At 33.2% G+C, this 15,740-nt stretch overlaps 1 protein-coding gene and 2 long non-coding RNA genes across 5 annotated transcripts in view; 1 reads left to right on the forward strand and 2 right to left on the reverse strand.

Moving 5' to 3' along the window:
• The window catches only part of LOC135143949 (uncharacterized), a 71,052-nt gene that overhangs the window by 16,426 nt on the left and 38,886 nt on the right, over nt 1–15,740 (reverse strand). For 2 of the 3 annotated variants that reach the window (XM_064075852.1, XM_064075851.1), the window contains exon 1: nt 1,732–2,085. The exons of the other annotated variant lie outside the window; for it this stretch is intronic. In XM_064075852.1, the coding sequence (XP_063931922.1) occupies nt 1,732–2,069 (338 nt within the window). In that variant the 5' untranslated portion in view covers nt 2,070–2,085. Of the gene's footprint in view, nt 1–1,731; nt 2,086–15,740 lie in introns of those variants that run through there. 3 annotated transcript variants of the gene reach the window in all.
• Nucleotides 12,192–12,714, forward strand: LOC135143941 (uncharacterized). Its single transcript, XR_010282951.1, has 2 exons — nt 12,192–12,341; nt 12,394–12,714. It is a non-coding gene; the product is annotated as an uncharacterized LOC135143941 (long non-coding RNA).
• On the reverse strand, nt 12,664–13,128 carry LOC135143942 (uncharacterized). Its single transcript, XR_010282952.1, has 2 exons — nt 12,942–13,128; nt 12,664–12,881 (listed from the first exon to the last, which is right to left on the reverse strand). It is a non-coding gene; the product is annotated as an uncharacterized LOC135143942 (long non-coding RNA).

A 15,740-nucleotide genomic window follows, 5' to 3' on the forward strand; every position in this document is an offset into this window, starting at 1 on the left:
GTAATGAATATTGGTGTTACGGTTACTTTTCGCAAGCATGGACAATATTACAGTTACTGTGAGCGAACAATGATTATAATATTGTTACTTTTAACGAGCATTCACTTAAAACATTCTGTTTCATACCAAGGTTCCTTAATAGTGACTAGGTTAGTGCATACAGCGAGTTTGTGGACAGACTTGTTACAGAGGGAAGGGGGGCCACCACTCGTATAGCCGTGGTTACGTCCTGGCTACAAACGTTTTGTCAACACAATGCCAGTTTCAACAAAATCGCTCGTGGAAAAAGTGACTAGATTTAAAATTAACCGCGTAGGAGGGACTTTCTACGTCATCAACATGTCTCTTCAAGGTCATGATACACCCTAACCTAATCACTATAAAGGGACCTTGGTTTCATACTAAACTGTCAATTAAGGGAAAACTATGAGTTCGGTTTCTATACCGTAAAATTTTATTCTAAGATTTTGATTTATAACAGATTTGCCCTTTAGTTAAATTTTACAAATAAAATGGAATACAAATTTCAAACACATGTGACTTCGACACATTGTAGACTTGCAGCCTCTTTCGCTAACAGTGCTTGAATGTCTCTGATGTGAATCTAGAGTGAGTAACAAAAGCTGCCCACTCCACAAAGAAGGCAAATCTACGTTACAAAACTGTCATTCTTTCTGGCGCTAAATTTAAATTGAACCGGGACACTACACATTTAAATTAGATGTCATTTTCATTCCCCCAGCTAGTAGATCATGTCTTAACAAAATGTTTCATTAATCGGCGCTCTCGTAAAGTAACTGTTTAATGACGAACTGAAGGTTATAAATTAAAAGTTTTACAGCATCTGCTCTGAGGTATCGTCATAAAACTGTCAATGAGGATGATTACAAAAAGTTTCGTTAGCTTTTTACCATCTACGTGATATACATTATACATATATACAATTTGAGAACAATCGGTCCAGTAGTTTCGGAGATTATCTGTCTAACAAAAATTGATACAGACGGTGGACAGATAGACAGGTAGATAGACAGACAGTTAGACGGACAGACAGACGGAAACGGGAAACCAATTTTTTCGTACTCGTAAATATGAAAGTAGTCAGTCGCCCGATAGATTCGTTTACAATACTTTCTCAGCTTACGCTCGGGTAATAGAAATATAGAGATAATAAAATACTAGTCACAGCCCAACACATTGAGAAAAAAATAAACGGCTACGTTTGGCATTGAACAGATAAGTCCAGGGTCGCTTGCTCGTCTGAAGCTCACTCAGCCACAAAACTTGATATTTAACTTTACTCGTACGAGATTACTACACCTTGTAATTTTTTTTTGTAAAAATTTGTAGAACCTATTCTCCATTTTGTAAAACCCTTACGGGAAAAACTCAAAGCGGATTCGTACATCACAAGTATAGGAGTGAATATATTATTGTACAACAATTAAATCATTTTGAAGTAGAATTTTTTGAGATAATGTCATCAAATTGTTGATAGGAATGATTAGCCAAATTTTGATTAGCGATTTAACGTCTACATGATATTTCTGATATACATACAAAATTTTTCAACAATCTGTTCAGGATTTTCGGAAATTATTGATCAAATAAAAATGGGCCCAGACAGATAGACAGACAAATGAAAACGGGAGACCACTTTTTCATACTCTAGCGGTCATGAAAATTCGAGAAAACATGTAAGTTTAATTACTCATACAAAACTGAACTCACCCATAAGAAATACAACATTGCTCTTCCTTTTTTATGGTTCCCAGTGCCCTCACGACAAGTCTCGGTCCTTCTTGATAGAAAAAAGCGTTAGGGTAACAAGAATGATTAAATCCACCGAACAAAAAGTATAATCCGCGTGCGTAAGTAATCATTTCGTATCCCTCCACTGTAGGCTCTAGTCGATTTATTACAACCCCATTAATATGAACAACTTGTATGATCAAGGGCAACAAACCCTTAAACATCTCCTCCATGCCCTCCAAATCATTAAACAAATCCGTGTGTTTTTTCAGTAGAACATAAATTATACTAGAAACCCATGCAATAGTAAAGTGCATCCTCAATGACAGCGAATTAGTGTGGGCCTCCATTTTTATAATTTCTTCAAGGTCATGTGACTTGTTCTGACGGAACTGGATTAATACTAATAAAGTTATTTTAAGGCCCAAGGCGAGGCCGTCTTTGATGGATTCTAGGCGATCAAGTACGTCAGACAGGCAACATTCATATTTGTGCGTTTTACTAGCTAAAAATTTGCAGTATGTGCTACAGTAGAGAGCTTTAGCACATGCGTCGCACGATATTAAGTTATAGCATACTTTTAAACATTCTGAGCAGTAAATGTAGTTGTCTTGTAGCAGTACTGCAGTGTACGGTTTATCGACGAGTACGACTTCGCCGATTTCAATATCTCGTGTGGTCGTTACGTGTCTACCAAACTTGTTGTCAGTGTGGATTTTGAAGGAAGTATTATCACATGCAGTTGCCTGTACATGATAGTTTGGGTATGCAAGTACTTGCGTTTTACTGTTGGAGTTTTGTTTTTTGATGACTTGTGAGCGTCGAAGTGCCAGTTGGTGGGTAAATTCCTGCGAATAGTCGTTATAAAACGCTCTTTCAAGGTCCTAGAATATTTGGATGAAGTGTGAAAACAGAACAATTACTGGGTACTCACAACTAAACTTTCTTGATACAAGCCAACTTTTGCCAATACTGCGGATCGACCAGAATAAGCTAAGGCTGTGATTCTTTTGCTTTTGGCCGAGGCTATGGCTGCGGTATAGCTCTCAAGCGCTTCTACATACCTATTCTGTTTGAAATGAACGTTGCCACGTTTTCGTATTTCTGTCGAATTTGAATCGTTTTTGTTGCTTGTCAGCACTGCCTCTTCGTACACTTCCCACTGGATATTCTGGTTGAGCAATAAGTTTACCCTTTGGAGGTTACATGTACACTTTTCGAAACTATATTTTACTTGTTGGAAGATAGTTTCCATCTCATCCATTTTGGGGGTAATGATAAATTCAACTATGGTTAATTATGGTCGTTTTGATCATGTGATGGAAAATTTACATAACAACGCGTTTTTTTTATAATGGTTTGAAATATTCCACAACTGTGGCTGTTAATTCTGATTATTTTCCAAAAGCAGGATCGCCAACAGTTGTCAACGTCAGACGTTAAAAACAGGAGTAACAAAAAGGAAATTTTTGCGTGAAACCAGCATAAATGGGTAAGGTTAGACCGAGTTAGATACGGTTACGTAACATTGAGCTGTAATAGTATAACTGGAGAGGGAGAGGGAATAGCAAAGTCCCTACTCCCTTTAAACATAAGACGAAATGGCAGCCATATATACTAATATATACTAATGCACATAATTACCATTTCATTGAAAGTTCAACTTACTACTTGGTAAAAAAAATTGGTCTAAAGAGTTTAGACAGTACTTCCCTCGCTTTTAGAACCGAGTCTTTATGTCTGTCATAGATTCTTCTCATTAGAGTTCTGTAATGAGATATTTCAATAAATTCGCTTTCACACTGGAAGTCACGGCTCGTTCGTAATTTGATCAATAATAACTTGACTGATTTATTTTTTTTTTTGAGTCACCCTGTATAAGCAGATCTAAAAAAAATGAATGCAATGACAAATTACAAGTATAGTCTGATCATCTTTTTCACATTTTGAAAGAATTTATTCAGCAAAATTCTGAGGTGACGTAACCAACTTTTTGGGGTTGATAAACAGATACATTTTGATTAAAAAGTTAAGATTCTTACAATAATTTCAAAACGTCTGCAAGATTTCAAGTATTCAGTTTTGCAACTCTTGATTTAATCAATAAAATAAATTGACTCAGACATAATGACCAGAGACATTTATTCCTAATATAAGTACACAATTTCACAACAATCGGTCCAGTACTCTCGGAGATTATCTGTCTAATAAAAATCCGGGACGGCAGACAGACGGACAGACAGACGGAAATGGGAGACCTATTTCTTCGTCTTCTAGGGGTCATGACAGATCGAGAAAACGTAAAAGTAGAGAGTCGGTCGACGGACTCGATTACAATACTTCCTTTGCTTACGCTCGGGAAGTAAAAATGGTAGTAATCGACTATTTAATTACTATTTTGGTAACAATTTATTTTTAAATATTGTTCGAAATATACTAACAAAAATTTTTTCGGGTGATTCTAAAGTATTATTTGTTAATAGAAAAACTGCGTACTACGTCCACAGATGTAAAAATACTTAGCAGTTTAGAGCAGGCGCGAAAAAACACAGTTCCTTCTTGAGGAATAAGTTCAGGAAAAGGTTTAATCCATAAATTAATTTGAGTTATCTTCGACATTTTGACAGACCTGGATCGCTTTAAATGCTTTCAATGCAAACTTACGATGAAAAATAATAGGATAACGGCCCTTAGACCACCATAAAATATACCATTAATATACTTAAGTAACGAACAAAAATATTGGGAATGAACGGTATTTCCAAGAGTAATTAAGGACCGATTTTACCTCCAAACTATCATAAAACCCAAACCTTTACTAGTTATTTGAAGCTCAGGACAATATTTGCAATAGCAACATTAATCAAATTTCGTCATTCTAGACAAATGCCGATAGATGACAATAATTTTTTTTCAAATTAGCAAAAAAATTGATAAAAATGCAAAATATGCACCTGTTACGTGAAATATGCAACAGAAGGCAAATATATGCAAATATGCAATTTTTTTATAGCTGTATTCTTTTTTAATCAGCATGATTCGTTCACATATTAAATATCAAGACTTATATGGAAAAAATAACGGATACGCAAATTTCATAAAATCCGCTCTCTAATTATTATTATTATTTATATATACATGAGGGAGAGAGTTGCTCTTTCACATGCATCAACTAACGGCAAATGACAATTAACAAGTTGTGAAAACGATTTTATTTTATTTATTTAAAATACTTGATCTCTCTCTCTCTCTCTCTCTCTCTCTCTCTCTCTCTCTCTCTCTCTCTCTCTCTTGGATATGTACGTATATAGATATATAAAAATTGGTCTAAAGAGTTTAGACAGTACTTCCCTCGCTCCTGACCAGGTACGACCATCAGATTTTACAAAAGAGATAAAAAATACGAAATTTAAAGAAGCTCTCATTGATTTCTTTATTAAACATTGGTGTAGTGATGAACTGGTATGTATCATTTGTCGGTAATCAACTGATACATTTGAACTTTCGAAACTGTCATTCTTATCGAACTGTTAATGATATTATACAATCAAATATCAATTTTTAAAAACAACAATAAATTTAATTTCAAGCAGATGAAATAAATGTAAGATATAATGCGTCATTTCTCATTTCATAATTTACATTTTTCATTTTTTCTCATTATTCATTTCCCATTTCTCATTTCTCATTTAACATATCTCATTTTCACTTCGTGTCATATTTCATATTTCTCATTTCTTACAATGTGTCATTTCCCATTTCAAAATTCATATTTCTCATTTTTCATTTATTATTCATTTCTCAGTTCTCACTTCACATTTCTCATTTTTCATTTCTCATTTTTCATTCCCCCTCATTGTATCTTTCTCATTTCTCATATTTCTCATTTCATATTTCTCATTTTTCATTTATTATTCATTTCCCAGTTCTCATTTCTCATTTCATATTTCACATTACTCATTTGATATTTCACATTCATCATTTCTCACTTCGTGTTATTTCTCATTTCATAATTTACATTTCTCATTTTTCATTTTTTCTCATTATTTATTTCCCATTTCTCATTTTTCATTTAACATATCTCATTTTCACTTCGTGTCATATTTCATATTTCTCATTTCTCACATACCGTCATTTCTCATTTCATAATTCATATTTCTTATTTTTCATTTATAATTCATTTCTCAGTTCTCATTTCACATTTCCCATTTCTCAATTAACATATCTCATTTTCACTTCGTGTCATATTTCACATTTCTCATTTCTCACAATGTATCATTTCCCATTTCATAATTCATATTTCTCATTTTTCATTTTTTATTCATTTCTCAGTTCTCATTTCACATTTGTCATTTCTCACATCGTGTCATTTCTCATTTCATAATTCATATTTCCATTTTTCATTCCTTCTCACTGTATCTTTCTCATTTCTCACATTTCTCATTTTTCATTTATTATTCATTTCCCAGTTCTCATTTCTCATTTCTCACTTCGTGTTATTTCTCATTTCATAATTTACATTTCTCATTTTTCATTTTTTCTCATTATTTATTTCCCATTTCTCATTTCTCATTTAACATATCTCATTTTCATTTCGTGTTATATTTCACATCTCTCATTTTTCACAACGTGTCATTTCTCATTTGATAACTCATATTTCTCATTTTTCAGTTATTATTCATTTCTCAGTTCTCATTTCACATTTCCCATTTTTCATTTCTCATTTAACATATCTCATTTTCACTTCGTGTCATATTTCACATTTCTCATTTCTCACATCGTGTCATTTCTCATTTCATAATTCATATTTCTCATTTTTCATTCCTTCTCATTGTATCTTTCTCGTTTCTCATGTTTCTCATTTCATATTTCTCATTTTTCATTTATTATTCATTTCCCAGTTCTCATTTCTCATTTCATATTTCACACTACTCATTCGATATTTCACATTTCTCATTTTTCATTTTTTCTCATTATTCATTTCCCATTTCTCATTTATCATTTAACATATCTCACTTTCACTTCGTGTCATATTTCACATTTCTCATTTCTCACATAGTGTCATTTCTCATTTCACAATTCATATTTCTCATTTTTCATTTATTATTCATTTCTCAGTTCTCATATCACATTTCCCGTTTCTCATTTAACATATCTCATTTTCACTTCGTGTCATATTTCACATTTCTCATTTCTCACAATGTGTCATTTCCCATTTCATAATTCATATTTCTCATTTTTCATTTATTATTCATTTCTCAGTTCTCATTTCACATTTCTCATTTTTCATTCCCCCTCATTGTATCTTTCTTATTTCTCATATTTCTCATTTTTCATTTATTATTCATTTTCCAGCTCTGATTTCATATTTCACATTTCTCATTTCTCACTTCGTGTCATTTCTCATTTCATAATTCATATTTCTCATTTTTCATTTATTATTCATTTCTCAGTCCTCATTTCTCACATTTGTCGTTTCTAACATTTCTCATCATCCTAACATCTCGTATTTCTCATATTTCGTTTATTATTCATTTCTCAGTTCTTATTTCACACTACTCATTCGATATTTCACATTTCTCATTTTTCATTTTTTCTCATTATTCATTTCCCATTTCTCATTTATCATTTAACATATCTATTCGAATACTAACTACTTTAAAAATTATATGAAGCAGTTTCTCCTGTCAAATGCTTTCTACAGTGTCAAAGAGTTTCGCGACCATGTATTCTAAGTTCGATTTATCTGTTTGTATTTGTTGTCTACATGTGTCTAATTGTGATATACCTACTTGTTATTTCTGTAGAATATTGTATACATGTTTTTGTGTGGAACGATGCCAAATGTAGTGTTTCTATGTAACGGCTGAATAAAGTTATTATTGTTATTATTATTATTTCTCATTTTATATTTCATATTTCACATTTCTTATTTCTCACTTCGTGTCATTTCTTATTTCATAATTCATATTTCTCATTTTTCATTTATTATTCATTTCTCAGTTCTCATTTCTCACATTTATCGTTTCTAGCATTTCTCATCATCCTAACATCTCGTATTTCTCATTTTTCGTTTATTATTCATTTCTCAGTTCTTATTTCTCACTTCGTGTTATTTCTCATTTCATAATTCATATTTCTCATTTTTCATTTCTTCTCATTTCATCTTTCTCATATTTCTTATTTCTCGTTTATTATTCATTTCGCAGTTCTCATTTCTCATTTCATAGTTCACATTTCTCACTTCGTGTCGTGTCTCATTTTTCATTTCTTCTCATTTCACCTTTCTCATTTCTCACATTCATCGTTTCTCACATTTCTCACCATCCTAATTTCTCATATTTCTCATTTATCATTTCCCATTTCTCATTGTCCATATTTTTCATTTCTCATTTCACATATCGCATTTCTCACTTCGTGTTACTTCTCATTTCATCTCTCTCATTTCTCAGATTTGTTGTTTCCCATATTTTTTATTTCTTCTGATTCCTCACTTTTCTCGTTTCATGACTCATATTTCTCATTCCACATTCCTCATTTCTTATTTCATAATTCTCACATTTTGCATTACAATTTCCTATTTTATATTTCTCATTACATAATCCATATTTCTCAATCCAAACATTTCTCACATTTTTCATTTATCATTTCCTCTTTCTTCTCATTTCTTATTTCACATCTGAATTTCTCATTTAGCATTTCCCATTTCGCTTCACATTCTACATTTCCCATTTCCAGTTTCGCAGCTGGCACTTCGCATTTCTCATTTTACATTTCGGATTTCGGATTTCTTTTTCGAATCCCTCATTTCACATTTTGCTTTACCTTTCACATTCTCGATTTCTCATTTCTCATTTTGCATTCCGCATTTCCCATATCGCAGTTCGAATTTCTCATTACGCATTTTTTATTTCCTATTTCGCTTCGCATTCCACATTTCACTTTTCGCATTTCTCGTTTCTCATAAATCATTTCTTATTTCGCATTGATCATTTCTCATTACTCATTTTACATTTCTCATTGCCCATTTTGCTACGCATTCCGTATTTCTCATTTCACACTTGCATTACTAGCAAATTTAACGTTTATAAGTCAATAATTTCTGACATCTGTCATTTTTGATGATATGTACCATAGAAATAATATTATATGGAAGTAACTTAGAGAGAGACGCGCGTTGCCAACACAGTGGGACAGAGATAGGGCTCTCTGGGTGGCAAAACATTGACGCGAAGCTGCAGAGCACTGTGTTTCTGGCGGTTTCTTTCGTGCTGTCGCATGGTGTTTAAAGGTGTATTTTTGCAAATTTACGCTTTTTAGGCTCAAGTTACCGTATTTAAATGACTACAGTCTTCTTAAGTTGTATTTTATCGAACTATTTGTTAAACATCGTGAAATCGTGTTGTGCGTATAATTGCAAAGAACGTGCAAAGAAAGCAATCCTGTTTCATTTCATAGGCAATAATCACATATAGAGACGAAGGATTTCGTAATTATAATTTAAAAATTTTGTTAGATTTCCTAAACATTCCGAATTACGAAAAAAATGAATTGTTGCTACAAAAAGAGGGAATTTTATATCTATTGATTATTGTTTTAGTTATTTGTACGTGGATTTAGAAAATAGATTTTGCTAGAAAATTCCACCCTCTTTAATATGTTCAATTTAATTAGGCACCCTGTCACTTTTATCGAAAGTTTAATTAATTTTATCCTAAAAATTTCAGATTTACCAATGAACATACACTACAAAATTAGTTAACTTGTAGAAGATTATTGTATTAACTGAATTCGTAATATATTGTAGATTGTGTATACATTTTATTTTATTAAAAGACTATCTCCACCACTTAACATGATTTTTGTTGTTTAATATTTCACATAATTTTAATGTAAACTGTAAAAATATAGTTTTCATTAACAAACGTTTGTTATAATTGATTGTTTGAACAAATTCGTAAGAAAACGTATTAATTCCCGTTCAAATGAAGCGTTTTTTGCCACCCAGCACGTGCTAGTGGTCAGCCGTCCTTTTCCCACTGATGCCATAACAACTCTTGCTATTTCTTTCTTGTGTTGATTACACTTGCTCGCGTATGGAAACGTATACAAGGCTCCATCCACTCCTTTATTAGATCAATGATATGTACACAATATACCCTCATTCTCTGCTCTCGTAGGGATATAACCCAAACTGTATTATTGGTTGCCTAAAGCAAATTTTTAGCTACCTTTACGAATTGTATTACAGGCTTGCCAACTTTAAGGTAACTTCAACAACAACTCCTACGGATATTTAGACAACGCTGTGATAATGTATTATAGATATGATAACATGTCTTCTTCCAAAGAACCGCATGGTAAACTAATGCGAGCAGAAAGTGTAGAAATTAAGCCAACAACAATATTAACCCTTATACAGGGTCATTATAAAATATTGTAGTCGAAGAAGGCCATGATTTTGGTGACATTTTGTGCCGCCTTTTTCAGTTTTGTGGAAAGGATTACACTAATATTGGAATTTTTATTTTTAGCGCCACATTAGTTGACATTAGCACCAGTGTTGCCACTTCTACCGAATTTTCGGTAGATCTACCGATTTTGGGCTCTGTCTACCGATCTACCGATTGAAACACAAAATCTACCGAAAAGTCTACGATAATTCAAGAATTTATTTTTAATGTATTTATAAATTTTCAATAATTTTTTTTATATAATTTTATTTCTTAATATTTTTTTCAGTATAGATTTAGTTCTGCGGATTTGTTTAGTTCCCTCTATTACGCACCAGCGTAACCACTATACATTTTTACAGATAGCGCCAAATATCTATTCTTTTTAAGCGCGTTATAATTAAAAGGGGATGTTCTGGTTCCGGTTCGTAGGACCAATGTGGAAACTGTAGTGATTATTATTTGTGGAAAGACGTGTACTTTTAACAACGATTTATTGATTATTATGTACATGTCAATATATATACTTGATAATGAAACATTATGTATTTTTGCGACGCGTGCTCGTTGACGGGTTGTTGGTTACTCTATAATATAAGGATTCGTATTGTTCACGGGGATCACTAAGAGGTTCTGACGAAGTGCTCTCTTCATCAGTTTGGCCAGTAGGGGAATTTTCTAATGACTCGATAATTATTTGCAATTTATCTAACTCGTCTAATAAAGGCTTAATGCGTGTTAGTCTGTATTTAAGTTCTACAACATCATGTTCAGAGTTAACATTGTCTAAGAAATTATCGTACCTATTGAGCTGGTTAATGATTATTTTTTGTTGATTCTTACTGTGCTGTAACTTTTCTATCATTTTGGGAGGCATATTAGCGAATAACGAAATGCAGTATTATTGATCGCGAAATCGAAATCGACACTTATCGAATTCTCGAATTATGGATTGGATAGGAAGTGAAATAATGGAGTCCACTAACCTTGACTCTGGTTCTGGAGATGGTGTTCCTCCTGCCGTCCTGCGGGATTGATTGCGGTGGTGACTCTCCGCCGAAGATGCTGTCCAAATTTCAAGTTGATTCCAACTCGGTGCAACGTGGTGGTGATCCTTTTGTAGGAATGCTGCCCACTGCTGCCGTCGCTTCCAGTTGATGATAATGATGTCGATTAGCGAAATGTATTTCTGCGCGATTTGATCCAACCCGGCTCGATATGGACCAATGTTTCGGCTCGAAGACCAATGTTTCGGCTCGAAGACCAATGTTGCGGTTGAAGTGCCAATGTTTCGTACAACCCGAATCGTAGTACCAACGTTTTTTGTAATTTTAGTACTTCTGTAACCGTCCTACATAAAACATGAAAACCGAACGCTGTCCATTATTTCAATTATAGCAAACAAAGGTCCTTCGAGCAATATCAAGGTACAATTCGGAAGACCATACATGGTCGTATCAACAATTACAAAAAACGTTGGTACTACGATTCGGGTTGTACGAAACATTGGCACTTCAACCGCAACATTGGTCTTCCAGCCGAAACATTGGTCTTCGAGCCGAAACAGGGGATTTTTTTTTAATTAGTTAGACAAAATTCAGTATATCCCCGAAACAGTTCAGCACCTGAGGCAATAATTAAGGGGAATATTATAGTTTCATTGTGTTTTTATTTTTAACAAAATGTTCCTACTACCTTTAGCATGTTTACTCATAGATATATTTTTTTAAATGATCTATGTTAATATTTGTTTTTTATTTGTTTCTTTTTAATAACAAAATATTTCTACCTTCTTCATAAATGAGAAAAAATAAACGTACCTATTATTTATGTGTAATACCTTTTCTATCACAAAAAACCGATCTACCGAAAAAATGCCGAAATTTACCGAAAATTATCCAAGAAATCTACCGATAGTAAGTAAAACGGCGTGGCAACGCTGATTAGCACAGACATTATTAATTCTGTCAGATGTCAATAATTTTTTCGTTTGTACTGGTACGTTTTCCCTCACTTTGTGCGTTAATTGACTTGTCTTGTTTTCATTTTTGCTGTCTTCCCCATTGTTAGAACTTTAATAAGTGTCTCAAAAAACAGTTTTTATCAAAACTACAGATCATTGTGGAATAATCTCAGGTAATGAACAGAGAGGAATAACTATGGTTAGTGTTACAAATGATTTTTTTAGTTCTTTGGCGCAATCATCATGCCTATTACCGTAATGGGGTGTTAAATGAGGATGGGGATGGAGTGTACTCTGTGGAGGCGTCTAAAAACGAGTATCTAGTGAAATGTTCTGTTGTCATTGATGAAGAATCTTTGAAGACGCTATATGGCGAATTATGGCCAGATTTAACGACACTGGTAGCATTTCTAAGTGAAAACCGACGGGGAGACCTCAAGTTAGTGAAGACGTTGAAGATTTAAGGATGAGAATGGAACAAAGTCCGAATAAAGCTTTGTCAAAAATCTTTACTGTCCGGAGTACCATACAGCCCATGTCAGAAAATCGTAAAAGAGAAGTTACATATGCATCCATACAAGATTTTGTTGGTTCAGGAGCTGCAACCAGCTGATTTTCCTTGCCGCGTTGGGTATTGTAGTTGGTTTCAAGCTGATATGGACGATAACGGGATTCTCGATTTGTCGTTCTTTTCTGATGAAGCCTGGTTTCATCTGTCAGGCTATTATGTCAACTGACAGAACTTCAGAATTTGGTGTATAGAAAATACTCACGCTTTTGAAGAAACACCATCACACGCAATGAAGGTTGGTGTGTGGTTAGCTGTTTCCAGACGACGATTCATAGGCCTGATACTTTTTCAAGTAAATGAATGTGATCAATAAACAAAATTAGATGTAGAAAGTGTATGTAGGTACTGCAATAAAGTTTTTTATTTTCAGTAACTTTCATTTTTCTTTCGGTGTTAGTTGCATTTTCTTAATTTAAAACTTACTTCAACTTACTGTTTAGTAATAATTGTAATTTTACTATTAGGAAAGTTAAAAATCTTTATTAAACATTCTGTTGTTTCAAGAGATCTCATAATCATCTACAGAACTCTTAACACTATGCTCCTGAAATTTTATTGGTTTTTTCATCTTTTTTGTTATTGAAATTTTGAAAAATCTTGATATGAGGATGGCCATGTGGGCGCGTTTTGGGTAGAACCTCTTTGACATTCCTGTTATGCAGATCTGGCATGTTTCAGATATCTAGAAACTGCAAAGCTGAAGGTAATGTTTGGACATAGCAGTTTTCACCTATTGTAGGGATGAAGATCAAGGCTTTCAGTTGTGTTTTTTCAAGAGAAAAGCACCGGTCACAAACCATGTCTGCACCAATATTTTGACGATTCCTTACAATTTACAAACAGAACTTTCGCGGGATCACAACTTTGGCAAAATTATTTACTGCAAAAACTCATTAGGTACTCATAGTGTTCGTTAACTGTGATAAGACTTGCTCTGCCATTGTCCATTACGTGATTTTTCACAATTTTTACCTTCAGGGTACCTATAAAAATGTAATTTTTTAAATAATTACCGTGTTCATTGGTTTCGACAAACTTAACCTCACTTTTTGGATTTCATTATTTGAAAAATTATTGCTTCTTTGCAAAACAGACCAGATGATTTATTCTGTTCAACTCCAATCGACTTTCCAAGGTGTAATTCATGACAAAGCCCTTAAACGTTTTTCTGACAATTTACAATTTTTGAAACTGAAATGTATTGCAGTGGCGTTCACAAATGCTCGATAACACTGCAACCCTTAATGCTCTGGCCTGGCGTCTTTTCGTGTCTATTTAAAATGAAATTAAATCGCAAACCTGGCATGTCAATTTTTGACACATTTGATAGATTTGTTTCGACGTTCGTGACATTTCAAAAGAGTTGAAATCATTTTGGTGATTAGCGGCACGAGAAAAATTTCAATTGTTTTTCATAGGTGAGTTGACTACAGTATTTTATAATGACCCTGTATAAATCAGAAATAAATTTTCCAATTTGTTATTTTTTCCTTCAACTGATTGTTTCCTAGCAGTATAGACATTCAATAAACGCAACACCTTAAGTTTCGAAAACTTAATGCACAAAAAACAAACATAACCTGGAATTTAGTTACTTTTCAAGTTAATCCTTGATTGAAAAATAATCATAGTTACAATGGCACCCGTTACCAAAGCAACGACACCATTATAAAAACAAAAAATCAACACACCTTGTTTGTCAATGTTCCGAAAGTCACATTTCTTCCGTCAATTTTTTTTGTTGCTGTTACTAAGAATCAGATAATGGACCCTGAAGATGCCGTTCTGCATGCCATTGCATGCAAGATGCCGTATGCAAGATGCCAGACTGTTTTTTGAGACACTTATTAAAGTTCTAACAATGGGGAAGACAGCAAAAATGAAAACAAGACAAGTCAATTAACGCACAAAGTGAGGGAAAACGTACCAGTACAAACGAAAAAATTATTGACATCTGACAGAATTAATAATGTCTGTACTAATCAGCGTTGCCACGCCGTTTTACTTACTATCGGTAGATTTCTTGGATAATTTTCGGTAAATTTCGGCATTTTTTCGGTAGATCGGTTTTTTGTGATAGAAAAGGTATTACACATAAATAATAGGTACGTTTTTTTTTTATCATATATGAAGAAGATAGAAATATTTTGTTATTAAAAAGAAACAAATAAAAAACAAATATTAACATAGATCATTTAAAAAAATATATCTATGAGTAAACATGCTAAAGGTAGTAGGAACATTTTGTTAAAAATAAAAACACAATGAAACTATAATATTCCCCTTAATTATTGCCTCAGGTGCTGAACTGTTTCGGGGATATACTGAATTTTGTCTAACTAATTAAAAAAAAATCCCCTTTTAATTATAACGCGCTTAAAAAGAATAGATATTTGGCGCTATCTGTAAAAATGTATAGTGGTTACGCTGGTGCGTAATAGAGGGAACTAAACAAATCCGCAGAACTAAATCTATACTGAAAAAAATATTAAGAAATAAAATTATATAAAAAAAATTATTGAAAATTTATAAATACATTAAAAATAAATTCTTGAATTATCGTAGACTTTTCGGTAGATTTTGTGTTTCAATCGGTAGATCGATAGACAGAGCCCAAAATCGGTAGATCTACCGAAAATTCGGTAGAAGTGGCAACACTGGTGCTAATGTCAACTAATGTGGCGCTAAAAATAAAAATTCCAATATTAGTGTAATCCTTTCCACAAAACTGAAAAAGGCGGCACAAAATGTCACCAAAATCATGGCCTTCTTCGACTACAATATTTTATAATGACCCTGTATAAGGGTTAATATTGTTGTTGGCTTAACTTCTACACTTTCTGCTCGCATTAGTTTACCATGCGGTTCTTTGGAAGAAGACATGTTATCATATCTATAATACATTATCACAGCGTTGTCTAAATATCCGTAGGAGTTGTTGTTGAAGTTACCTTAAAGTTGGCAAGCCTGTAATACAATTCGTAAAGGTAGCTAAAAATTT

Source organism: Zophobas morio, unplaced genomic scaffold, assembly GCF_036711695.1.
Source record: "Zophobas morio isolate AGI-343-1 ecotype UQ-CSIRO unplaced genomic scaffold, CSIRO_AGI_Zmor_V1 ptg000078l, whole genome shotgun sequence".
In the NCBI taxonomy this organism is placed as follows: Eukaryota; Metazoa; Arthropoda; class Insecta; order Coleoptera; family Tenebrionidae; genus Zophobas; species Zophobas morio.